The 25,786-nt window shown below is 40.8% G+C and overlaps 1 protein-coding gene across 2 annotated transcripts; it reads right to left on the reverse strand.

The window, feature by feature from the left end:
• Nucleotides 1-824: 824 nt before the first annotated feature.
• On the reverse strand, nt 825-25,786 carry LOC135223397 (large ribosomal subunit protein mL51-like). 2 transcript variants are annotated; one of them, XM_064261827.1, is made up of 4 exons: nt 25,638-25,786; nt 15,695-15,940; nt 13,754-13,861; nt 825-2,150 (listed from the first exon to the last, which is right to left on the reverse strand). In XM_064261827.1, exons 1-4 carry the CDS (start codon nt 25,678-25,680, stop codon nt 1,918-1,920), a joined length of 630 nt encoding a protein of 209 aa, XP_064117897.1. In that variant the 5' UTR covers nt 25,681-25,786; the 3' UTR covers nt 825-1,917. The 2 variants fall into 2 exon arrangements, with proteins under 2 accessions (XP_064117897.1, XP_064117898.1); XM_064261828.1 differs by having other exon boundaries at nt 25,570-25,658.

Here is a 25,786-nt window from a genome sequence, read left to right on the forward strand (position 1 = left end):
TAAAAGCTTCATCTAACACCAAATCTCAGCACCCTTGTACATATTTTATTCAGTCACCTGAACATCCCTAAAATAATTCAGCAAACTATCAAGAGTTTGCAGTAAACCATCAGTTGGCTAATACCAAGATGAGTCACCTTGTTAAAAAGCCATCATTACCTCTTTATTAAGGCAATGCAATATTTATCAAAGGTGACTTTATTCATGCATGTATTATAAAGTTGTGTAACAAGGTAAATGGCTCGCATTTCAAGAATCTCATGGGGCTTGCATGAATTTATGTTCTTAAATGAAAAGTGAAAATTGCAGCGAGGTAAATTTGAATTACTTGCTTAGCCAGGTGGGAAAAGACCACAGTAAACAGATAATAAGTAAAAATAAAACAATGCAGCTAGATGACAAAGGGAACTTTGTAAAGAACCATTAATAAAGTACACCATAAGCGTTACTACCATATAGGACGTGAAACTCAAAAAAATGAATGCCACTGACATTTTTAAGCCTCTCCTGATTCTCTAAACCTAAAATTGACAGAGGAAGTCTTAAAGGTTGGTAAAATTTCCAGTTTTGCCATTTTGGAGATGATGAGTGTTCAATCATTCCATAAAAAAAGATACTGTGAATAAATACACCAAGTAAACTGTATCGCATAGTGGAAATTAGAGTATTGAAGTTTAAGTAACATAAAATGCTAAAATCTTATACATATTTTCCATAAGCATTAAAAAAACATTAGTAAAACATAACCTGCTAAGCAAGAAACATAAAAATCTCTCATAGACCCAAACTAATGAATACAAAGGATGTACATGGACAACAAAAGCCACAACTTTAAGTTTATTTACATTTTTTTTTTCAGTCAACACAAGCAGCATCATTCCTTTTTACATTTGGAATTCATAAACATATTGAAGAAATAACATTGGTATAAATATACAATAGGATGAAAGACAGAGCTTCCAATTACAGTAAAATACTATTCAGTTTAGACAAACTGATGTGCATAAAGTTTGTTTTTGTTTAAATTTCTTATACATCTAACCAAAAATTGTGAGCAAAGATAAGTGTATTTCCTTTCCTCTTACAATGGTCCTCAAAAGGCCAAAATGAACACATCATACTCTGCCTAACAAAATAGTACTCACTTTTCTTTTTATTAAGGTATGTTCCTGGCCAAATAACAAATGTTATTTAGGTCATTTTGATAAACAATTCAAAAGGATATTTTCTGTGATATAAAAAGCCACATCAACCACCAATGATATTTACAGCTTTAAAAAGTTTGACATTTCCATAGCACTATAAGCTCATTCAAAACTTTTATATTTTCTCATCAGCTGAAGGTTGCAAGACAGCTCAGCTTCAAATAAAACAGCATTTTGTATTTTTTCCTGATATTTGGCATGGAAAAGTAAAAAAGAAAAATAAATAAATAAACATTTTTCAGTTAATACTCCACAAAAGCAAGCCACAATATCAACTCTCAAGTCAAAATTTGATCTCCAATAGCACTTCATACTATGTAACACATAACTAATTGTCTCATTAAAAAGTAAAAAATTATTCCAGGCAAAAATTCGAACTACACCATTCATGAATCTGTAAATTAACCAAGTTTGGCATGCATGTCAATAAAGTACTTGTGTCAAATGACCAATTACACTATGCTCTGCTCTTTGCTATGAATCCTTCACTAGACTTACACAAGATGGCTTCTCTGTCAATTAAACAATTCTTATACAACTCCTAAGCTGTTTAATCCTATAAACAACTGACATTATTAGGGAGTGAGCAACCAATGTACTTTGAAATGAGAAAAGGATACCAAGTGGAACTCCCAACTTACTCAAATCTAGTTGAGAAGACATACATGACGTGGCACTTAATGAAAAAAAATATTTACATTATACTAATGCCTTAAGTTCTATGCCAGTAATAATCCCTTGTCTTCTGATTTAAGAACCTGTAGAGCCATTTGATTCTCATATTCATTTGCTTGTATTTAGTTGGCCTTTTATCTCTCATTTCTTTACCAAACAGCTTCCGTTTCCTGAGCAGCATTTGGAATTCATTGCCTTTAAAGCCTCGGAGCCAAGCTGGAGTACTGTACAAAACTTGAGCTGGATGTAAGGACCCATCACCCAAAATATCTATAAAAAAGGAGAATATTTTGAATTAATCAACTAACTCTTTACCATAGTGATCAATAGCTTTTCAGAATACAACGCATAACATATGGTGCTATGTACAATGTGCAACAGCAAAAAGACATCAACTAGTTGTCAAATACCAGATTGTTCAGAGTTAATGAAAATTCACTGCCAACAGCTCATCATCAAAAATTCACCAATTAATGTTGTCAATCAAACAAATCATTGCCAAGCAATTCAGTGATACAAGGTATTTTACAAGATACAAATACTATACTGTAAAATCAATATACTTTATTTATTTCATAAAAACGGTAAAATCAAAGAGCATTTTGAAACAAAACTTGCTAAAATTTAATGCAAACAATTTAAAAAACGATATCTGCATAGTAATATCTAGTAAGAAATTATACGAGTCACTTCATATAAATAGTCAATTAGTCAATACGTACTGTACCTATTTCTGAACAAGTCTCGGAAATGGCTGGGTATAAAACTATAAAATTCCTCTGTCTGAATAAACTGAGGGGCTATCTCCAAAGACTCTCCTTAGCTAATTTACCTAAGAAAAATGATTAACTGTTTGGGATACAGTAAAATAACTAAAATCAGATTAAATGACTGTTAAACTATTTACATTAACAAGTAATAAAAAAGTTAAGTGATGAACTGCTTGACAGTGAATTAAACATTTGATGGTGAATTGTTGACAGTGAATTTCCAGATACAAACTGTTCTTGTTGATATGTGACTGGTTAAATCAAATAAAAAAAACAGCAATAGCAACAGTGCACCACACCACTGAGTCATAGTGAGGGGTAAAAATTTGAGCAGAGCAAAATTAAAGTTGGAGAGCTACATAGGATGAGAATAAAGGAAACATAACAAAAGTACAAGATGAAAGCAATATGGGGGGAAGGGACCACAAAGAGCTATAGTGCAGAGCTAAAGGGTCAACTGGAGATGGTACAGTATTTCAACAAGAAAAATAATACTAAGAAAGTTTGTTGTACATAAATGACACTGAAAACCAAAAAGAAACAAGCAAATACTATAATAGGGAATCCTTTCAATCCTATGCATAACCCTTCTTTTGTAAAATAATGTCAGTATGCACCACCACTGACATTTTTAGATGGGACAAATCATTAGAGGTTAAAGTTTCACTGGAGCTAAAAGACAAATTCATCAGTGGCAAGATGTGAAACTGAGGTTAGTTATGATACTTTAATTTGTTTCCTAAACATACAAATACTATATCATCAGTAATCCTGAATTACTTCACACATGAACGAAAATTATTTTCTGTAATTAGCAGCCTATAAAATACTGACACTTTTTAAAAACTTTCCACATATCTAAGCCCACCCATCAATGTCTTACAAAAGGCCATGACAACTGTCTGAAAAAAGTTGTAGTTTAAATTTAAATCACAGTTTGGACATTTGCACAAATTTTCCCACTGACACTTTGCTAACAGATTCCTTACAACAATGTTAACAGCAAAAAGTCAATGTAGTGAATCAGGGAGCAATGATGCAGCATTGCCATTGTTGTATAGTAAGACCTCAATGCGTATCTTACTTAATTTTGGAACCTGCATTTACGAGAGAAAAAAAAAAAATACAGCATATCTTTTTAATCTACATTTCTGCTGATCGCTCTTTCATATTTTTTCATCGCTACCAGATCAATTACAGATAACAATGCACAAGTACTGAAAATTAACAATACTCATGTTTACTGATAATAATCTTGCGTCTTTTATTTCTTAAGTCCAACCAGCTAAGAAAAAGATTTAAAAAAAAAGGAAACAAAAAAATTAAGAAAAATAAAAAGAGAACAATGTTGGTATCAATACAGCAGTTCCACTGGCTTTTTCTGATAAATTAATATCGTCCAAAGATTTTAATGATTACTATATAGCCATGGCTGTGGTGAATACCTTACAAAAAATATAAACAGCTTATTAATCACCAGTAATAGGTATTTGCCCTGTACACAGAAATTTCTTAAAAGACAGTAATTATATAATAGTTCATACAACTGTACATAGCATAAACACAAGCACTCAAAGAAAAGGCAGGATATCTTATGAAGGTGTGACAATAGAATGCTCAGAGTCATGCCTGAGTGTGATGGGATAATCATATTAAGAATGAGGCTGCGTCAGAGATGTGGGACCTGTCAGCTGGAATACAAACAGCAATAATTACTGTAAAATATGTACAAACAGTTGATCTACAAGTAAAGAGGCTGATCAAGAAAAAGCTAATTAACATTAATGTGAAGCATTAATATCAATTAGAAAATATATGAACAATAAAACGGCACAAAGCTATCCACACCGTAACCTCATTATAATTCATCACAACAACAAAAATATGAACAACCTACCAATAACTATTCTGAATACCAAATAAACAAAAACATTAAACTATACAAAGATTGCCTGTCATAACAGGACCATCATAAGTAATCCTGAAGAGTGAAATGCTGGCCTTCTCACATTCTAAGGGTTGTTCAACCTCTTGATAGTAACTAGTACTATAGTTAATGTCATTCTATCCATCCACTTAACTAACATAGGTTTTAGGTAGATATGGCAATATGCACAGATTGGCTGAAATCACTGTTTCAAATGCTGTAGGCTTACTCTGCTCAAGATGCAAACTATTTCTTCAATAATACATCTGAATGCTTATATCTACAAAGAATCCTCACATCTTATATAGATCATAAACATGCCGATCTATACTGATAATAAACAATTCAAACATTTGACAGACAAGCTTGTATCAAATAAACAAACGAACAATGGGCTTTCAAACATTAGATCTCATCTCATTGTAGATAAATAGAGATATGGCTACGCAAGTGTTATAACATGTAATTTTAATAATTTCTTGCAAACAAATTATATATTCAAAACCATGACGTACTGTTGTCCGAGGTTATTTGGGGTAAGTGAAAGGAACACCTATAGAACATTGGCTGGATGGCAGGATATTTCAGTCAATGTCTGGCGGGGTATTGTGGCTTTTTTTTTAAAGACTGCATATTTACATTATTTTAGCATTCAAATTGTTATAATGGCTCAGTGACTGGGTAATTTCAGAAGTATTATGCCAAATAACTCATTGACCAAAAGTCTGAAATTTCACTTGGATCCCGAAAGATGTGTTGATAACATACATGCAGTATAAAAGGCTAGCCTAGACATAATAACCTTTTTTTATTGGGCATTAAAACAATACTTAGATAGAATGAATAAATGGAATGAATGTGTGCTTAAGAGAAGGCCAGGAAAATAAAAAAAAAATACGTAAGGCGAATCAGTAGCATAGGCCTAGCTTCATTTGGTCCATGTTTAATGTTCTTGAGGTAAACAAAATAAAAGGTTATTTTTCAGCTTATGGACATGGAACTTTGGTATTACAATAAACTTGTTTTTATATTCATGCAGTGAAACTGTATACACATAAAATGATATTGTTACGATACAATAAAGTTTGTTCATACTTACTTGGCAGATATATATATAGCTGTATTCTCCGAAGTCCGACCAAATTTCAAAACTCCCGGCACACGCAGTGGTCGGCCAGGTGGTTAGTACCCATTCCCGCCGCTGGGAGGCGGGTATCAGGAACCATTCCTGTTTTCTATTAAGATTTTCTAATGCCACTGTCCCCTGAGGGGAGGTGGGTGGGTACTTGATTATATATATCTGCCAGGTAAGTATGAACAAACTTTATTGTATCATAACAATATCATTTAGTTCATGAAACTTACCTGTCAGATATATATACGTATAGCTGAATCCCACCATTGGAGGTGGGAAGGGACAGAATAGAATGATTTTAGGAAACAAATTGCATGCAGATGATTGACATCTTGGTTCCACCTGTTAGCATAGCTGACTTCGTGATTACTGTCACCCAAGTCGGCTTTTGCTTTACTAGAGTCTCCAGCAAGGTAGTGACCTATATAGCTGGTGAGTTCTAGATGATCTGTCAACGGGAGCGTGACCACAATGTGACTAGACCATATTGACCATACCATGAGGGCTAAGAAGTAATATATATCACCACCTGACCAACCTAGCCAAAGTTAAGGATGTTTTAACTAAGGCTTAAGAATTGAGAAGTCCGCCATTGGCGGCGACCCAACAACTAAAATTAACAGCTCTTCCTAACCATTTTCTACAGGATAGGATGAGTGGTACTTCTTGCCCCCAAGATTGTGTCTGCGGACACGTATGGCCCTAGCGAGCCGCAGATCTCATATGTCGTCTTCACATCCTCCAGGGAGTGTGAAGCGAACACAGAGTTGCTTCGCTAAAACGCGGCACTCAGGATGTTACTGAGTGACATGCTCTGTTGAAATGCCTCCGAGGCCGCGCCCTCACCTGGTGAGCATTTACTTTAAAAGGTTTAAAATCCTTGTCCAAACATGACGAATGAGCCTCTTTGAAAGAGCTACTTAAAAGGACGCCAGGGCGTTCTTTGACATGGGCAAGTCTAGTCTTTTACGGAACACCGCAGATTGTCCGAAGGACCTCGACTTTCTTTTTAGTTTTATCTAGATAAAACTTGAGAGCCCTGACAGGGCACAAGACTCTCTTTGGCTCTTGCCCAATAATTTGTTCCATCCCCTTTATCTCCAAGCTCCTGGGCCAAGGGTTAGACGGGTTTTCATTCTTATACAAGAACGAAGGGCTTAGAGAGCACACAGCATTATGTCCTCTAAGGCTAATATGTCTGATGATGGCTTAAACCTCACTAACCCTCTTTGTCGTAGCTAGAGTGGTTAGAAAATTAGCCTTTCTGGTCACGTGCATTAAGTTTACAGAAAGGAGAGGTTCGAAATGCTTTGACATCAGGAACTTCAGACTACGTCTAACTTCCATGCCGGAAGCTTCGATCTAGACAGCTTCGAGATTTCCACAGACCTCAAAGATCGTGAAGGGCTTTGTTGTCGACAGATCCAAATCTCTGAGCCTAAAGGCCGTCAACAACATATTTCCGTATTCTTTAATAGTTGGGACTGCCAGCTTATCCCATTCCTCAGACGGAAAGGGAAGACGGTAATGTAATTCACAGAGGTCGAGGTGAAGGAAAAGCCATTCTTCCTGCACTATCTCCAGAAACGGCCCACTCCGATTGGTACACTGCAAGATAGGCAGCACTTCTTTGCCTTGGCAATGACACTTGCCATTAGTCTTCAAAATCCTCTCATTCTGGTCAACTTCTCGACAGTCTGAACGCAGTCAGACTCAGAGCGGAGAGGTTTTGAGGTACTTCTCAAAGTGAGGCTGTTAGAGTAGACCGACTCTCTCGGGAAGGGTCCTTGGAAAGTGCTCTAGGAAGGACGTGACCTCTGTGAATCCAGCCTCTCGAAGGCCAACATAGGGCGATCAGCGTCATTCTCGCTCCCTCTGACGCCAGAAATGATCTTATTACATCTCCTAAGAGTTTGAATAGGGGAAAAGAGACTAAACATCTATCTCCATTCAATACTATAGGATGGCGTCTATTGCTACCGCTCTCGGATCGAGAATAAGGGAGCAGTCTAGAGGAAGCCTCTTCGTCTTCAACATTGCGAAGAGATCTATGAAAGGACGTCCCCAACGTCTCCACAACTCTCGACATAATTCAAGACGAAGATTTTACTCAGACGTCAGTAATTGCTGCCGTCTATCGAGAAGATCCACACGGACGTGCTGCACTCGTGCAACGAACCTCTTGAGGATCGTAACGTTCCATGCCTGTGCTCATAACATAACAGGCTCTCTCTCGTTAACGCGAACAGGGACGAAGAGAGTGTTTCTCGATACTTCTAGAGATATGAGAGAGCTGTGGAATTGTCCAAGTTGATCTGGACCACTCGGCCAAAAACTCGTTCTTTGAGGAACTGGAGAGCCAACCGAATTGCTTCCAATTCTTTTAGCTTATGTGCCAGGACATCTGTACCCCTGTCTGGATGCCTGGCACCTCTCGCTATCACCTAAGGTGATCCTTGACCTACTGAGAGATGTTCAAAATCATTTCTAGATCTTCGATGTTATTTCAGTTTTCCGGTAGGAAAAACTGTAGAGGTCTGAATTGCAGTCTATTCAGAGAAACAAACTTCTCCAGGGAGGAAATGGTCCCCAGCAGACTCATCCATTCCCTCACTGAGCATGCTTCCTTCCCTAATAAGGCTGCGCTTTGCATAAGCAGGAGAGCATTATAGCGCTATGCCGCGGTAGACTCGTACAGAATTCTGTTACAGTGCAGTAAACAGCACCAAAAAGGTCTAAGAGATATCTCTGTTGAAAATTTCTTCACAAAACGAAGGCGATACTCATTCATGCATGCTAGAATTCCCCTCAACCCGAGGCTAAAGTCCGTGATTGTAGGGCAGAGATACGGTTAGTCAGTCAATCCCGCAGGAGAGAGAGACGTAACCGACCGCGCATGGCAGAGAACTAGCTGGTACTGAGTTGGTCTACAGTGACAGCAGCCTACGTTCGCCGTCTCGCACTATTATGCCTGAGTTGCCAGCTACTCCATTCAACGAAGGAAAGGTGTTATTATTATCAAGCCGAAAGAAAACTCTCAAGCAGGCATATTTAAGCGAAACAGAATTCGCTAAATACAGAAGCTGAATTGGTGTTGTCGTAACAATACCTTAAAAATCTAAAAGGGAAACCGGAAACTCCTGGAAGGTTGCAGGGAGTACCGATTAAATGCACTTAGAATAATAGTCCTTTCGGTTGCCATCCGTAGAGGTAACTACGTTATGCGTATATGACTTGAACCATACAGTAGTAATATAACGCAAAGGTAAAATACGTGGAGTATTGTAGTCATTTGGACATCTAATTCTCTACTACATTCTTACCTCGATGAGGAAGAGAGAGAATGGAAATCGACTGTCTTCGTTCTCTTAGCCAAAAGAACGAATTTAGTACTAGTCGTAGAAGCTCCTCAAATGAGAACCGAGGACCGAAGAGGACAGCTCAAGCTTCTTATGTATATTGGACATAAGACTTCATGGACGTAGTCTACAGTTATTGAGATATTTGTCAATGAGAACTAACCCATTTACGTGACAAAGAGTCTATATTTCGTCAATGAGGGGTTACCCACTTATTTGACAAAACGTTTAGTATCTTGTCAATGGGGGAAACCCACTTACATGAAAGAAAGTAATCCAGGAATTCGAGCATAAAGTCTTCCCGATTCCCGCAGAAATCGAGGAAAGGGCAGGATTCCTGGTCAGAGACTGGGCTTACGGCAGGGAGGACCCTAATGTTCCCCTTCGGCAGCGCAGTCCCGAACGCAGAAGAGGCGTTTTATGACACTGAAATCTACTTAAAGTTTACTAGAGTCTTCTTCTAGATGCCAGCTCATCAGAACCAACCTGACTACCTTATCCATGCAAGTTGGATAGTTATTCTATAGAAAGAGAGTCAGGGCCCCGAGACTGCAGGTCCAGGGCTCCCAAATACCAATCTAGGAGCTAAAATTATCCATCGTTCTGAACAGCCCTTTCAGATGATGTATCTGGCTGGCAAAATCATCCTAGGAAGAAGAAGGAACTCTCCAACCAGCTTCCTCTCCCGTTTCATATCGGTTGCCTGCTATTACGCTTAACCTTGCTGGAAGTAGGGCAAAGGAAGTCTTGCCTTGCATTTTCCTGGAGTTCATCAAGTCATGGATTCTTTTGAACGCTTCCTTCGTAGAAAGCGAAGTGGACATCTTGACGAGACCAGGCTACTTCCTCTTCTTCGACGAAGCACACTGCGAGAGAGGAGAGCAAGGGACCGAGGGCCGAAACTTGTCAGCAAACAAGTCTTACAGAAGGCGTCTTTGTTCGCAGGTTGCGAGTCGCTCGAGGACTCTGTCTCCCTTACGGGAAAAGGAGAAGGGTCCCTAACCGACCGCGAAGCAATGAAACCCTGAGACCCCTCCTCTCGCTATCACCTCGTAAAAGGGGGTCTCCTACTTGAAGTCGGGTTCAAAGACGAAAGTCGGGAATGCTTAATAGCAACTCTGAAGCTTTGCGAAGTTCTGGTAAAGGATCCTGCTGCAGAACGTTCTGAAGAGTGTCCAATAATCAAGCCCTGAGGTCCTGTTCGTAACAGGGGTCCTCTATCTGAAGGAGGGTTAGAAGAAGTAGTTCGGGTATGCCTCACCGCCAACTCCGAATCTTTATTAAGTTCCTGTAAAGGAACGTCCTGTGGAGAGTCCTGAAAAGCGTCCTCTTGACAAGGATTCTTGCAGGAGTCCTGGCGAACGTCTTGATGCGTAGGGCGCCTATCGTTCTGAAGAACGTCTTGGCAAGTGCTCTGCCAAGCATCATGACGTGTAGGACGCCGAGCATCTTCAAAAGCGTCCTCACGAGCGTCCTGGCGAACGTCTCGATGTTTATGACGTCGAGCGTCTTCCAGAGCGTACTCGCGAGCGTCTTCCAGAGCGTCCTGGCGAGCGTCTCGATGCGTAGGACGTCGAACGTCTTCAAAAGTGTCCTCGCGAGCGTCCTGGTGAGCATCTCGATGTTTAGGATGTCGAACGTCTTCAAGGGCGCCCTTGCAAGCGTCCTGGTGAGCGTCTCGACGCGTAGGACGTCGAGCGCCTTCAAACGCATCCTCGCGAGCGTCTTGGTGAGTGTCTCGACGTGTAAAACGTCGAGCGTCTTAAAAGACGTCCTAGCGAGAGTCCTGTCGAGCCTCTCGATGTGTAGGATGTCGAGCGTCTTCAAAAGGCGTCCTTGCGAGAGTCTTGCCGAGCGTATTGGTGCATAGATCACCAAGTGTTCTGAACGGCATCTCAGCAAGGATCTTGCCGAGCGTCCTGATGCATGAAAGGCCACCTGAGAGGCGTCATGGAGAGCCGCACGCCGCTCCTGAAGTGCGTGAGCACTATAAGAAGACGTACGGCGATCGTCTTCAAGACGAGCCTTAAGGACCTTCCTTAGACAAAGGCGACGGCCGCCTGTGCGACATCTTGCGTCTTTGTAAGGCAAATGAACACTTCCAGAAACGCGCTCAAAAAGGAATGCCGAGCGTTCCGAAAGGCATCCTCGCGAGGGCCTTGCCGAGCGTCCTGATTGCATAGAACGCCAAGCATCCTGAAAGGAGTCCTCTCGAGGGTCCTGCCGAGCATCTTGATGTATAGAACACTGAGCGTCCTGCATAACGTCCTTGTGAGCGTCTTGAAGAGTGTCCCGAAGAGGAGAGCGACGAACATCAAGAGAAGCGTCATGGAGAGCTTCCTGACGTGACGCGGCGGACCCAAAAGCGTCAACACGAGCAACTTGAGAGGCTTCCTTACGAGGGGCGCGCCGCTCAAGAAGCTCGCTGGCGTCATAAGCAGATGTACGGTGATCGTCATCAGGACGAGTCTTATGGACGTTCGCAACTCCTGACAAAGATGATAGCCGCCTGTGCGACATCTTGCGTCTTTGTCACGCTCATCGACACTTCCAGAAACACACTCAAAAGGACGCCTGTGCGTTCATGGGTGCGAAGACGTAGAAGGGGACGAGCGAGGAGAAGGAGAAGGAGAAGGAGAAGGAGACTTCCTGACTTGACAGACAGCCTCGAATCCTTCCTGCGGTAAATGTGTTTTGCCCTTCTCTTGGCGAAAACGAGGCCAACCGAGAAGGGCTGATCCTGTGAGAAGACGAGGGGCGAGGGGACGCCTTCTTCCTTCTCACAGTAACAATGATAGAGCGATCTAGGCGCTTAAAAGCGTCCTGCTGCCATGACGTCCTATTTCCCTTCTGCGGTAGAAAGACGTCACAATGTTAAGGCGACGATAGCAATCGCATGATGAGAGAGAGAGGACGAGAAGAGTCCTCCTCTATAAGCTTCTGTTTAAAGGGCGCGAGTCCTTCCGAGAGCTCCAACCCCTGTACGGGGAGGACGCCTCAGAGGACGAGAAGCAATCCTTCAGGATTCGTGCACGTGCACGATCTTTGGCAGCCTGGGAAGCGTCTTCAGGTCCTGCCGAAGGGACGCCAGATCGGTGGGGAGAACCCGTAACCCTCCTTCGGTTTTCGACTTGCCCTCTCCCCTCCACAACACTAGGGGCACTAACATCATCACTACACTCACAACACTGATTGAAGAGCGAGCACTTTAGATTTCCAAGATTACGGATGGAATCCACCATAACAGAAAGGGCATTACCTCTCGCAGACACTTCCTCTAGGCCCGTAGGCCATACCATAGGGTTAGGCAAAATAAAGTCTACAGGAGGTTAATAAGTTCATTACCCTGACTTCTGTTTACCGATGCAATCTTGGAGGAAGACCTGATTCTATCACGCTCTAATTTGTGTACATACGAATCATACATCTTCATTCGGAATCAGTCAAACATCACACTAATTACATTGATCTTTCAACAAAGATACATGTACACGTCGTGCATACTAAGTGAGGATCTACCGAAGGTTTTGTTAGTCTCACCTTACCCCTTGCAGACAACAAAGTCTGAAACTAGCCGAACTAGATTCAGACATCTTATGCAAAGAAAAATCAAATTTAAATCAATTTATGATAGCGTATGCCTAGCCACAAATCCAAGTTAAAAAAACCAAAAAACAATTAGGATACTTAAGCGGCAATGAAGTTTCAAAATCCTAAGACGGAGGTACTGAAAACAGGTGTGTACAGTACCGGCGACAGAGAAAATCTGAATAGAAAACGGGAATGGTTCCTGATACCCACCTCCCAGCGGCGGAAATGGGTACTAACCACCTGGCCAACCACTGCGTGTGCCGGGAGTTTTGAAATTCTGTCGGACTTCGGAGAATACAGCTATATATATATCTGACAGGTAAGTTTCATGAACAAAATAAAGTTTGAATGATAGGAAAATCTTGTGATTTGAACAGTTAGTGAGCATAGGTCTAAGTATGTATAGTCTACGCTATTCTAATGAGATAAATCATAACATAGAGCTTATCATTTGTTTGTGTTTGATCTGATATAACTCAAAGAAGTTATATCAGATCAAACACTTGATCTGATATAACTTCTGATATGCTTGTTTTGGTAAATTATCAATACAAATTGGCATATTTCTGATACTATATAAGGAGCAAGGGTTCTTTGTATACATAATTCTCCACATATGTTATTTATGAATCCGTTTCATTATCACAATATGCCAACGATATCAGAAACATTGATTGTCAGCCAATCGCATGCTACCCATATTCATGTGCCACATATTCATCTGCGGGTGGACAGATGAAATGTAACCAACTACATATAGGACCTGGCAGGTACTTTTGTTATTCTGAATGGATTTTTTTTCTTAGTTGGTGGCAGATTGCGATTACGTAAAATACTGTGCAGGTATTGTAAAATATTGGAGTTTGTATAATGTATAGAACCATAAGTAGGCAGCAGGATGCTGAAACTAAAAGGAAAAATGTGCAGTCATAACTTTAATCTATGGTCATCATGTTGTACAGAACTACCACATGGAAATTAACACTACCAAATGTGAAAATGATACACTGATTTTGCAAAATTTCCCTTAAATATATACTACACACACACATTAAAAGCGTGTAAAATATTCAAGGACGACCCTTACTTACCAATATAGTCATTCTGACCTCTTAAACCTCTCTTGGGTGCCCAAGAATTTTTAGGGCGATAGAGGGGAATTGGTAACCTTTCCTTATGCTCCATATGAGGCATAAGCCCTGAAAAAAACAAACACCAAGTTATTTTCAATTAAAAGTGCATATTACATAAAGATTCTTAAATATCAGCACTGACAATAATTACACAACTTTGAAGCAATAATAAAAAAATTTTTGTACATCCCACTGTACTGTGCAGACATCTTTACCAAGGTATTTTTACAATTTGCACCACCACAGAATCAGAGGTATGGTGCATACTTATGAGTTGCTTCACCCAGTGATTAAAATGGTAGCAAATTACTGCAGGAACTTACAGTACTAGCGATTTGCATTGGAAAACAACATGGTATAACTGACACAACAAACATATAGTACAACAGTGGTTTCACTTTTGAGCCCATATGTAATTCCAAGTAGGAAGTACATGTACCAGAGTTAACAAGGTTATAACTCTGAAGCAAATGTACCCTCCTCAGTTAAACCTTTCTTTATTTGTAGTCCTTTAGTTAACTGGCCCTACTTCTCAGCCATACTGATCAACCCCATAGTGTGCAGTATTTACTTTTTTTCTTCACCTACCATTCACGTCCCATGTAAATGTAACAAGTTATCCCGTATTTAAAGAATATCTAAGACCTGCTACTGTATCCTACCAAACTAAATTTGAGATTATTTACTAATAAATCCTCCAGAACACCTGCAAATAAAACTCTCAGCCTTGTTAAACAGCCAATCTCATTCTCACCAAATTCCACAAGACTGACTTCTAATCTTCCTGCTCAACTCTTCTTTCACCCTATGTCATCCTCTATATTCTTTGTTAATACCATCCTGACTTCAGTATGCTATTCAGAATTTGTTAGATTAAATCTTATTGCAGTAGTACTGGCATATGGTATCTTTAAAACACTTCCGCATTCAACAGTATATAAAGGATAATTTTGCAATGAAGAGTTCCCTTTTTATTTCTGTTGGTTGATACCATATACAATCCAATATGTAGGAGCTGCAGCTCTTACTGAGACAAGTTAATCACTACTTGAGCAACTCAATCCCAAACAGGTACACTCAATATTGACCACTTGATCTTCCTTCATTTACCCTCAAGATAAAAAAAAACTTTGCGACACTTCTGTTCATACTTTATATTTCATTAGCAACACAATAGTTAACTAAGAAAAATAAAAATTAAAGAGTGAATACATAATATGTAGTAACTCATAATAGGACTACTCGTACAATGCTACCTGTGAATATCCCCATTAGACCATGTGAGTAATTATACCCAGTGTGCAGGGGCTCGTAGATAAATGTAACCATATACAAAACACTGAATGAATAAAAGGCATGAACTAACCGAAGTTATGCATCATCCAAATAATGTGAGATTATTGTATCATTGTGCTTTTTTACCACTTTCAAATGTTACTCATTATTCACCATACAGCTGGTCCTCTACATATACTTTCAAAGATGAAAACTTCTATATCCAAACGACAAATGGTATATGTAAACTTTATTTCATGTAGTCCACTGCCACCTTTTTAAGGGAAGTGTAAAGATTTTGTTTATTATAAACATTATGTACAATATCAGTTGCCTTGATAGAAAGTCTTATTACCACACCGTGTTGTTGGCATAGATTACCTACCGTATAATGCTGGCTGCCTAGATGAACTCTGTTCAACTTGTAAACCAATTAAACTAGAAAGCCAGGTCTCAGAATATAACTGGTTTGGATGTAAAGCCCTATAATGTATATAAAAATGCATCTCTTCCCCTTACAAGTTATACCACACACCAAGAAACAATCTGCACATATACCTGTACATATATAGTATAGTATTCTGTATGCAATTTATAATAAAACAGTAACAACTTTCAACTTACCAGTTGTATGAAGACGATCTTTGTAGCCATAGTTCCTGAGCGTTGGACCTGCAGCCCTGCGTTCAGCAAAATAGCGATGTCTTACAGCTGTGACTAGTGGTGTCCATGCCTGAGCATTAGTGTTTGATCTTAATATGAAATGCTGTGACAATCCTTGTACTATAACTGATGGTGCATAAGCAAAGCTTGATGTAATATTGCCAATGGATTTAACGAAGTTTCCAATGACTGATGCCATATTATTACCTGAAAAATAGGATTAAAGGTTGAATTCTTGTATTTAGAGAAATTATTAAAATTTGTCAGAGAAATAATCAAAATTTGATATACAAACCAGTGGTGTATAACAAATCATAAATAATTTGATTCAATTAAGGTTCAAGGATAGTCTTGCATGCCAATAAGGATATGATGATGTTCACAAGAAATTTCAACATTTCTGCTCACCTCAACAAAGGAAACCCAAGTTTAACAAGGCTGGAACATAAAGTTCAGTGTTGTAACTTCCTTAACTTTTTCTTTGAAAATTTATAAAAAAATAAAGTAATAATTGAAAATTAATTACCTTTTAAAAAATTAAAGTGAAATTGATCAAGCTAATTGTAAACTATCGATTGTAATGTAAATAAAACTACCACCTGTGACTTTTCCTCTAATCTTTTCATATATTTCACTGTGCATCTATTTTCAATTGCTACAAATACATACCTAATGATAACACAGAAACAAGTAGCTGGTTTTCTTCAAATTAAATCAAATTATTTGAAAGCAGACATAAAAAAAAGAACAAAACTGTTGCAACCTGTCAAAGATCTTTTACAACAACATAAAAACAGAATTAAAGAGCAGATGGCTCAAGCACCAGCATCAAGTGTGAATCATACTTGCTGGAAATTATGTAGTGCAATAGATACTATAATAGTTCCACAGTAAGAATTTTAAATGTAAGGAAACTTGAGATCTCTACCATATGATCATATGCGGCCCCATTGGAAAATGACAGTCCCCTGTTAGGTTAGGTTAGGTTGGGTTAAGAGGTACCTCTATAATTACCAATGATACATTTTCCAAATTTTTATTTTTGTAATTTTGATTTACATAAAATAAAGAAACAAGCTAAGCCCAAAAACTTACTTTGATACTAAACACTTGACAGCACCACCACTACCTGTACATCTTTTCTAAGCATTCAGATGTCAGCTTTATGGATGAAGAGTAATCATGTGAGATATCAAGGCAATCAGTGTTAAACTTGACATAACTATAAAGCTGGTATCACACTAGTCATTTCTTGCTCGTGGTTTTGGCCAGCATCCAGCCGATGCTCGCGAGCAAAAGTGTTGTATCGTCACACTAGGAACTCGTGGTTTCGAGGAGCCGTAGGAAAAAGTAAACAAAACTGATCATCTGATATCATCATGGCGCCCAGAAATTGTCGGACTGTTGCAAGATGCGCTGCAGTGGTTTATTTCTCGGAAACTTACGTGAATGCAAGAGTAACAAAAAACGTTTGTGGGTTCAAGAGTGGCTCAGGAGAGTACGTCCTGTCAGCAGCAGCCATCTTGTTTGTTTACACTATGCTGTGGCTTGCGGCTCGTGCTGGCTGCTTCCCGTCCTGTTCGGAAGCAAGAATCTCGAGCTAAAAGCTCCCGGTTTTTCATTCTCGGCAGCAACGGCTCGCTGCTCGAGAAAAAAATGCCTAGTGTGAGGCCAGCTTAAGTCACATGGTTTCCTTTGACTAATTCTGGAACAAGGTTTCAAGTCTTCGCAAAAATTTCAGTTTAGGAATCAGTTCATTATGTTATGATAATCCTAGAAGCCTATTCTGTTTGTGATTTTATCTGTTCTCAAGTGATTACTAAAGCTTCTCACTTTAATAATACAACTATATTACCATTATAAGGTAACTATTTGAAGTTTTCTTTGTGGTGTTGTCTGGAAATTGTGAGTCTTTGTAATTTAATGGGTAAGCAAATGTGTAAATTCAAACATATGCAACAAAAAATATTGAAACATATATATAGCATATGAAAAAAGAATTTAGACAATCCAGTTTACATACAACTAACTTTAAGACTTTTGTTATTCTTTTATTCTGTCTGGCTGTAAACAACATATTATCACAATGAGTTAGTTATGCAATGTATCATTGGAAATAAAATGTATAAATGTTGCACTGGCAATGGCAACCAACATACTAAGAGCAATTTAGCTTGAAATGGGTTGTACACATGCTTTCTACTTCATAAGACACTGATTCTCAAGTTTAAGCTTATGTTTTATAATGCCTTATTTGTACTGACAATGATAAATCATTATTTTTGCATTATGAGTATGAAAAATATACTGTACTCTTATGTAAAATTTTGATTATTGGATACTGCTACTGCAATTGGGATATTCTGCTATTGGCATCTTACAGTATGTACTCTCAAAACGTAAATCAGGCAATTTATAGTTTTTAACTTGGTAGATCTATATTACTATTCCGTGGCGGTCTAGACTATGGAAGTTGCAGTTTTTCATGCAGTTTTACCTCCTGAACAAGAATTATAAATAATATTTATTCGAACGACTATAATTAACCCCCAGGGGCTCGTACTAAACACGGCAAAATACATTTGACGCCCCAATTCCTGGTGGCTTTCGTATTCGAGGGGACGAACGATGCGGAATGCTTATATAGAAATACCTTTAAATTTTTATTTTTCTTCTTCATAACATGTTTTTAATCTTAACATTATCTTTGGAGGGGGAATATGCAATTAGCAGGTCTAGCCTATGAAACAAAATACCCTGGCACTTGTCCAGCTAAAATATGTTATTTTCATTTTAAAATAAGTTTTTAAATATACTTACCTGGTAGTTACATATATATAGCTTAATCCCGCCGATTCGTCGCGCGCACGGCAGAAATTCAAAATTCGCGGCTATCGCCCATAGACGGTCAGGTGATCATACCTGTGCTCCCTCTAGTAGGTATCTGGAACCATTCCCATTTATCCTCAGAAATTCCATGCCTCTGTTCTCAGAGGGGAGGAGGGAGGGACCTTTTATATATGTAACTACCAGGTAAGTATATTTAAAAACTTATTTTAAAATGAAAATAACATTTTTAAATATCTAACTTCCCTGGTAGTTACATATATATAGCTGATTGGCACCTTTGGTGGTGGGTCAGAGAACCGCAGCACCGTTGGGAATTCGTAAAATTATTGATCACAACAAATTAGCTGTACCAATAATCTGGTTCATACCTGAAAGGAAGCTGGCTTCGAAGTTTTTTCTGCCTCATTAGCCTGCATTCCTAGAGAGACCCAGCGATCCACCCAGGGGGCTGTAGAAAGTCTCTGTGGGGCTGTCAGACGGTCCTCGACCTTAACCTGACTAGACCACCACCCTTGCTATCCTGGCAAAGCCATGGACAATGAGCTGACCACCTGACCAACTAACACACTAAAAGACACTCCATAAAACGTAACTTAGACTTTCACCCCAGACTGTGGAAGGTTGCAACAACCTTCACAGACAGCCTGTGAGGTCAAGTTCAGTAAAATGCAAGGGTATAAATAAGGTTATAGGTTAGAGGCAGTTGTACCTTCTCCAACTACGGCGCCGGAGGCAACGTACGGCCCTAGGGAACAACAATCCTCATATTGGGTCTGTACGTCTTTAAGGTAGCAATCTGCGAAGACTGACTTGCTTCGCCAGAATGTCACTTCCAAGATCGATTCCATCGACTTGTGTCTTTACGCCCTCGAAGTCGCCACAGCTCTTACTTCGTGCGCATTGACTTTGAGTATTGGGAAGCTTTTCTCATCAAAATTCTGGTGAGCTTCCCTTATTAAATCCTTGACAAAGACCGCCAGCGCGTTCTTTGGCACAGGTAGTGAAGGCTTCTTTACCAAGGACTAGAGGTTGTCTGTCTGTCCTCTTAAGTTTTTGGTTCTCTGTAGATAATACTTTAGGGCTCTAACTGGACAAAGGCTTTTCTCCTTTTCCTGTCCTACTAACTGAGATAACCCTGGTATGGTAAAGGATCTAGGCCATGGGTGAGAAGGATTCTCATTCTTGGCGAGAAAACCTAGTTGCAGCGAGCAGACTGCATTCTCCCCATTGAAGCCTACATTCTTGCAACTCTCCTATCCTCTTGGCCGTTGTCAATGCAACCAGGAATAGGGTCTTCTTGGTGAGATCCTTCCATGAAGCCTTGTCGAGGGGTTCGAACCTGCTCGAGGTTAGAAAAGTCAGAACAACATCCAAATTCCAAGAGGGGGTTGGGTTATCCTTACTCTTAACTGTCTCAAAGGACCTTATGAGGTCCGAGAGATCCTTGTCTCCCGACATGTCAAAATCTCTGTGACGGAAGACGGAGGCTAGCATGCTGCGTTATCCCTTGATAGTTGATACTGCTAGTTTCTCTTGGGTTCTTAAGTGTAACAGAAAATCTGCTAGTTGAGTTAGAGGTACTGAAAGAGGAAATGTTGTTAATTCTGCACCATTTCCTGAACACGTCCCACTTTGACTGGTACACCTTGATTGTGGACGTCCTCCTCGCTCTCGCGATTGCTCTTACAGCTTCCCTGGAAAAGCCCTTCGCTCTGCCAGTTTTTCAATAGTCGAAAGGCAGTTAGATTGAGAGAGAGGCGATTTTGATGTTGTCTCTCTATATGTGGCTGTCTGAGTAGATTGTTCCGACACGGTAACGATATGGGGTGTCTACTAGCCACTCCATCACATCTGTGATCCAGGGTCTCATGGGCCAAAACGGAGCTATCAGGGTCATGCGGACGTTGTTCGATTCCCTGAACTTCTTCATGACTCAGTCTAGGATCTTAAATGGGGGGGAGGCGTACGTGTCTTCCTTCCCAATCCATGAGGAAGGCGTCTACTGCCACCTGCTTCCTGGTCTGGGACTGGAGAGCAGTAAACAGGTAACCTCTTTGTTCTCTGCGTCGCAAAGAGGTCTATAGACGGTTCTCCCCACTAATTGCACAGTCTGCTGCATACCTCGTGATGCAGGGTCTACTCCGTCGTGAGAACCTGTCTTTCTCTGCTGAGGAGATCCACCCTGACATTCTTCTCTCCTTCTATAAAGCGAGTTAGAAGAGTAATGTTCCTCTCTTTCGCCCACAATAAGAGATCCTTTGCTGCCTCGTAAAAGGAGTCCGAACGAGTGCCTCCCTGCTTCTTTATGTAGGCCAACGCCGTGGTGTTGTCTGCGTTGACCTGAACTACTTTGATCTTGCCATAGACTAGAGATCCCGTCATTCCCTAGTGTTGCACCCCACCCCACGTCCGATGCGTCTGAATGCAACACTAGGTCGGGGTTCTTCTGTTGAAGTTCGAAACCTTCTTGTAGCTTGTTGGTGTCGTGCCACCAACTCAACTGATTGTTCTGGAACAACCTATTGAGTCCACAACGTAAACCGTAACTGAATCGGACGCTCTGACAACTGCCTACTGACAGCGTTCGGTAATGAGGCAAGTTGTCCAAGCATCCGAGCAAGTCACGTGATCTCTTAAGGCATGTGCCCAATAAGCGAAAGTCAATTGCCCTCTAGAGACCGAGGTTCTTAATGGCAAGACATTCTCATAGTAGTTGAATCTCAGCTAAAACGAAAACAACATTATGTTCAATTGAAGACGAAGGTGGAAAGTGAATGCAAACTACGTCTTCACAGCCGAATCGAGAGAAGGATTCTCAAGGTTCTGAACCTGTGCTTATAAAGGACTGAAAACGCTAACAGCTATTTCATTGCTGTAAGGTGAGGGATTGTAGTTGTAATGAAAGCGGGGCGGTTTCCAGTAATGAAAAACAGGGAAGTACTACTTCTCATGGGCTGATTATTTGGAAGTAGAGCTGGCAGGTCGGGGAGCAGGCGATGTCTTCCGTATATATCTGTCAATTCCGGGTGAACAATAAACAATTGCACCTCTCCGAATAAGAGATATTTTGACGACAAACTCAGATGTCTGAAGAAATAATTCCGCATTATCGCAATGCGATGCAGCGTGAGACTAGTAAAGACTTCTGTTACCGTGCGGTAAACATAAAGATGAAAGATTCCAGAATATATATCTCTGTTGCAAATTTCGCAATATTCAAGGGGATGCAGATGTCATTCATGTATGCGAGAATCCCCGTTAATCAGAGACGTAAGTCCGATATTGTTGGACAGAGAAAAGGTTCGTTAGTCAATCCTTGTATGGGAGAGACACATAATCCGACAATGCATCTCGGAGAGCCAGCTGGAACTAGGTTGTCTTGCTGTAGTCCCCTACTCAGTGGTTCTTGCTCACTCGCTATCCTGAGTTGCCAGGTAATCCATTCTTCGAAGGAATGCGTTCGGCTAGAATAATCGAGCGTTAAAAAAAAAAAAAAAAAAAAGGATATATTATGCTCGAGCAATTATATTTAAACGAAAACGGATTTCGGTAAAAACAAAAAACTGAGGGGGTGGTGTCGTGACCATACATAAGTATCTGAAAAAACAAAACTGGTAACTCCTGGGAAGATGCAGACAGTCCCGAATTGCAGTTCCATTAGGATACTAGCCGTCTCGGTCACAAACCGTAGAATTAACTACGTTATGTGACTAACCCCCGGACAATTCAACTGCTTAACAGAATCATGTGTCGAGGGTAATATACGTCGTGTATTTGTAGGTTTCTGTACAACGAATTCCATCCTAAATTCTTTTCCCTTAGAGGAATGAGAATAAGGATTGGAAATCTACACCCTTCCTTCTCTTATTCAAGAGAGTGAAGGAGAAGTTTTCCCCTAAGGAAAACTTCAATAGTGAAAACAGAAAACCCGAAGACGAAAGTTCAAGTCAAACTGGATATTCGCGTTCGTTCTTCTGTATTCCAGGGTTGGTCGTCTACTGAGAGGTATCCTTACTTCAGTAGCAGTTCTTCTTACAAACGCTAGAAATTCCAGGAATTCGAGCATTCGGCGAGGTTCCCGATTATCATGAAAACCTTTATCGGGGATTTAGATATAAAGTCCTGCGTTGCCCTTTTGGGCTAAGGCAGAGGAGACCTCATTCTTGAAGGAGGAAGATTTCTGGGGTCTACCCTTCATAAACTGTGAGGGCGGGCTCCGAGGTACAGCCTGCTGAAAAATATTCGGATATAAGTCCGCCAATACCGCAAGTAATCTTTTCAGATCCGCTGCATGAAGAGTTTCTTGCGTCTCCTCCTCTGATATCTCATCCAAAGTATTGGCGATTTCCTATGTCGAACGAGTGGGGGAATCACGCGCATCGTCTTACTTGCGTGCGTCATGCATGCGTCCAACCTGCTGCGAGGGAGCATGCTGCGTGCGTCCTGCGTGCGTCCTGCGTGCGTCCAGCCTGTTGCGAGGGAGCGTCACGATCCTTGTCATTTCCCGTCACACGTCCGGTAAGCTGCGAGGGAGCCTGGTTGCGTGCGTCATGCTTGCGTCTGCTTCGTCACGGGTGTAGGTTGCTGTGAGTGTCTAAGAGCGCTGCAACCTGCAGCGAGTCTTCGTCTTGCCGTCTGTTAGCGTCACGCTGTGCTAACTGCGGTTTTATCTTGTGTTTTATCGGTCGCACTTCACCTGCTAGTCCATGCGACTTGTAGACATCAAAACCGAGACGTAATGGACTGCTGAAGCTTTGACAAGAAAGCTGCTTGCGGTACCTCTTGCTGTTGGGGAATAACTGAAGGCGGCACTGCCCGCCCATCTACCGCTTCGGAGACACTAGTAGTGATCTTCTGTCGACAAGGTGGAGACGCTCCATGAGACACCTCCCAGTCTGGGGGAGGGGGAGAAGCATGCACCGATGTAAAGCAAACTTCTTCTTCCGAAGAGCTGTGCGTTATGCGTCTCCTCCAATTACTGCACGACGGTTGCTGTAACGCTACGGGGGACTTGGGTCTCTTGATTCTAGGGGTTGACGCCAACCGCGTCGAGGTCTTGCGTCATCAGACGAAGACGCAAGCACCGAAAGTCTCTTCGTCCGATATTTCCTTACCTCCTGCCAAAGGGGACGGCCGCCTGTGCGACATCTTGCCTCTTATATTGGCAGGAGAGCAAGTATCCGAACACTTCTCACTCACCTTTCTGTGGCGAGGGAGAGCGTCCTGGGATGCGTCAGCAGGATCGCTCGAGGGACCGCCCGCTCGCTTTTTAACATCTCTCACCTCCCTTCGCCGGTCGACATTCCTTCTCCCAGGGGTTGGGGAGCATGGAAGAGGTCTAAGACTAGGAGCGTGACAGACACGAACGGGCGCACCCTCCACTACACTAACAATGTCACCAAATTTGCGATGCAAACTACGCACTGTCTATTCAGTCCCCTTTCCGAAGAAAGGGATTGTATTAACACGCAAGCCGAACTAGCCGCAAAAACATTCATAGTCGGCTAACTTATCTACGACTCCTCAGGTGGGTCTGGTACTCTTAACTTAGGGCTAGGCTCAGGAATATTAATATTAGACAGGTTAGACAAGCTTGACTATCAGAAGAACTAGCTAATAGAACACAATACGATCTAGTTCTTCTAATTAAAATCTAATTGCATCTTATAGTAAACATACTTTTCATTATTTCTCAGAGAACGTTACACACTCATCCTATCTGCTAACAAATGTACATATCTGCTTCCTGCATTTGTTAACTATTGTATGAGGATCAAGAGTTGTATGGAAGCCGGGACTCGAAACCCTTAACTACAGAGTCGGCCATCTTGAATTCAGAAAACATGAAAAATTGTAGAAGTCGGAAACTGACCAACTGAAACTTATTCGTGTGTAAAACAAATTAAGGATAATCTGATATCAGCGAAAGCCATTAAGTAACATAAAAGTAAGCAATGGGTACTTCACCAATTGTAGTAAAAGCAAACCCAAACAAAGAAGAGCGAATTTCCAACGTGCTGCTCGAACGACGGCAGGGAATTTCTGAGGATAAATGGGAATGGTTCCAGATACCTACTAGAGGGAGCACAGGTATGATCACCTGACCGTCTATGGGCGATAGCCGCGAATTTTGAATTTCTGCCGTGCGCGCGACGAATCGGCGGGATTAAGCTATATATATGTAACTACCAGGGAAGTTAGATATTTAAAATTATAGTTTTTAACTTGATAGATCTAGCTATATTACTATTCCGCGGCGGCCTAGACTATGGCAGTTGCAGTTTTTCTATGCAATTTTGTCTCCTGAACAAGAATTTAAGTAATATTTATTTGGATGACTGTAATTAACCCCCAGGGGCTCGTACTAAACACGGCAAAATACATTTGACGCCCCAATTCCTGGTGGCTTTCGTATTCGCGGGGACGAACGATGCGGAATGCTTATACAGAAATACCTTTAACTTTTTATTTTTCTTCTTCATAGGCTAACATGTTTTTAATCTTAGCATTATCTTTGGAGGGGGAACATGCAATTAGCAGGTCTAGCCTATGAAGCAAAATACCCTGGCATTTGTCCAGCTAAAATTTTGCAAGATAGGTATGTAACCGATCACCTGAAGAAAGCCACAGTAGGTAGTTTGCTACAACAAGTCTTCTAATGAGCAGCCAAACTGGACCTTCACCTTGGTGTTCGAGTTCGGGTACAATGTTGAGTAGCCTAAGGGGTGGGCTCCTGGCTAGGTTAGGACACCACGGCATCCAAGGTTAGGTTACTAGGTAAGTCAAGTCTGGTTAGGTCATATTCCATCTGGAGGTAAGACCAATTTGCCATAGGTACGGTACAACGAACGACCGGTAAACTAGCCTAGTTGGTTACGTTGGGCTACTGTAGTATTATAGTAGGTACTACTATAAACAGGGCTTTCATAGGCTTTGTTCGGCGGTTTAGCATTACGCTGGTCTATTCTACATTTATGGTCACCTACCTTACCACCGAGTTGTTTGGATCTGAGAAATAATCAATGACATTACAGACAAACGCGAATTGTCTCACCTTTGTTTACAAATAAGTCCCGGCCGGGTTTCTTCTTCTTCATGCGGGATACGTAACTTCTTTAGAAGCGGTTCATTATTGGCGAAAGGCTTGCATCAGTTTGGTAATGGCATGAAAAAAAATAATGAAATAAATATCTGATATTGCAT

Source organism: Macrobrachium nipponense, chromosome 20 (genome assembly GCF_015104395.2).
Source record: "Macrobrachium nipponense isolate FS-2020 chromosome 20, ASM1510439v2, whole genome shotgun sequence".
Lineage (NCBI taxonomy): Eukaryota > Metazoa > Arthropoda > Malacostraca > Decapoda > Palaemonidae > Macrobrachium > Macrobrachium nipponense.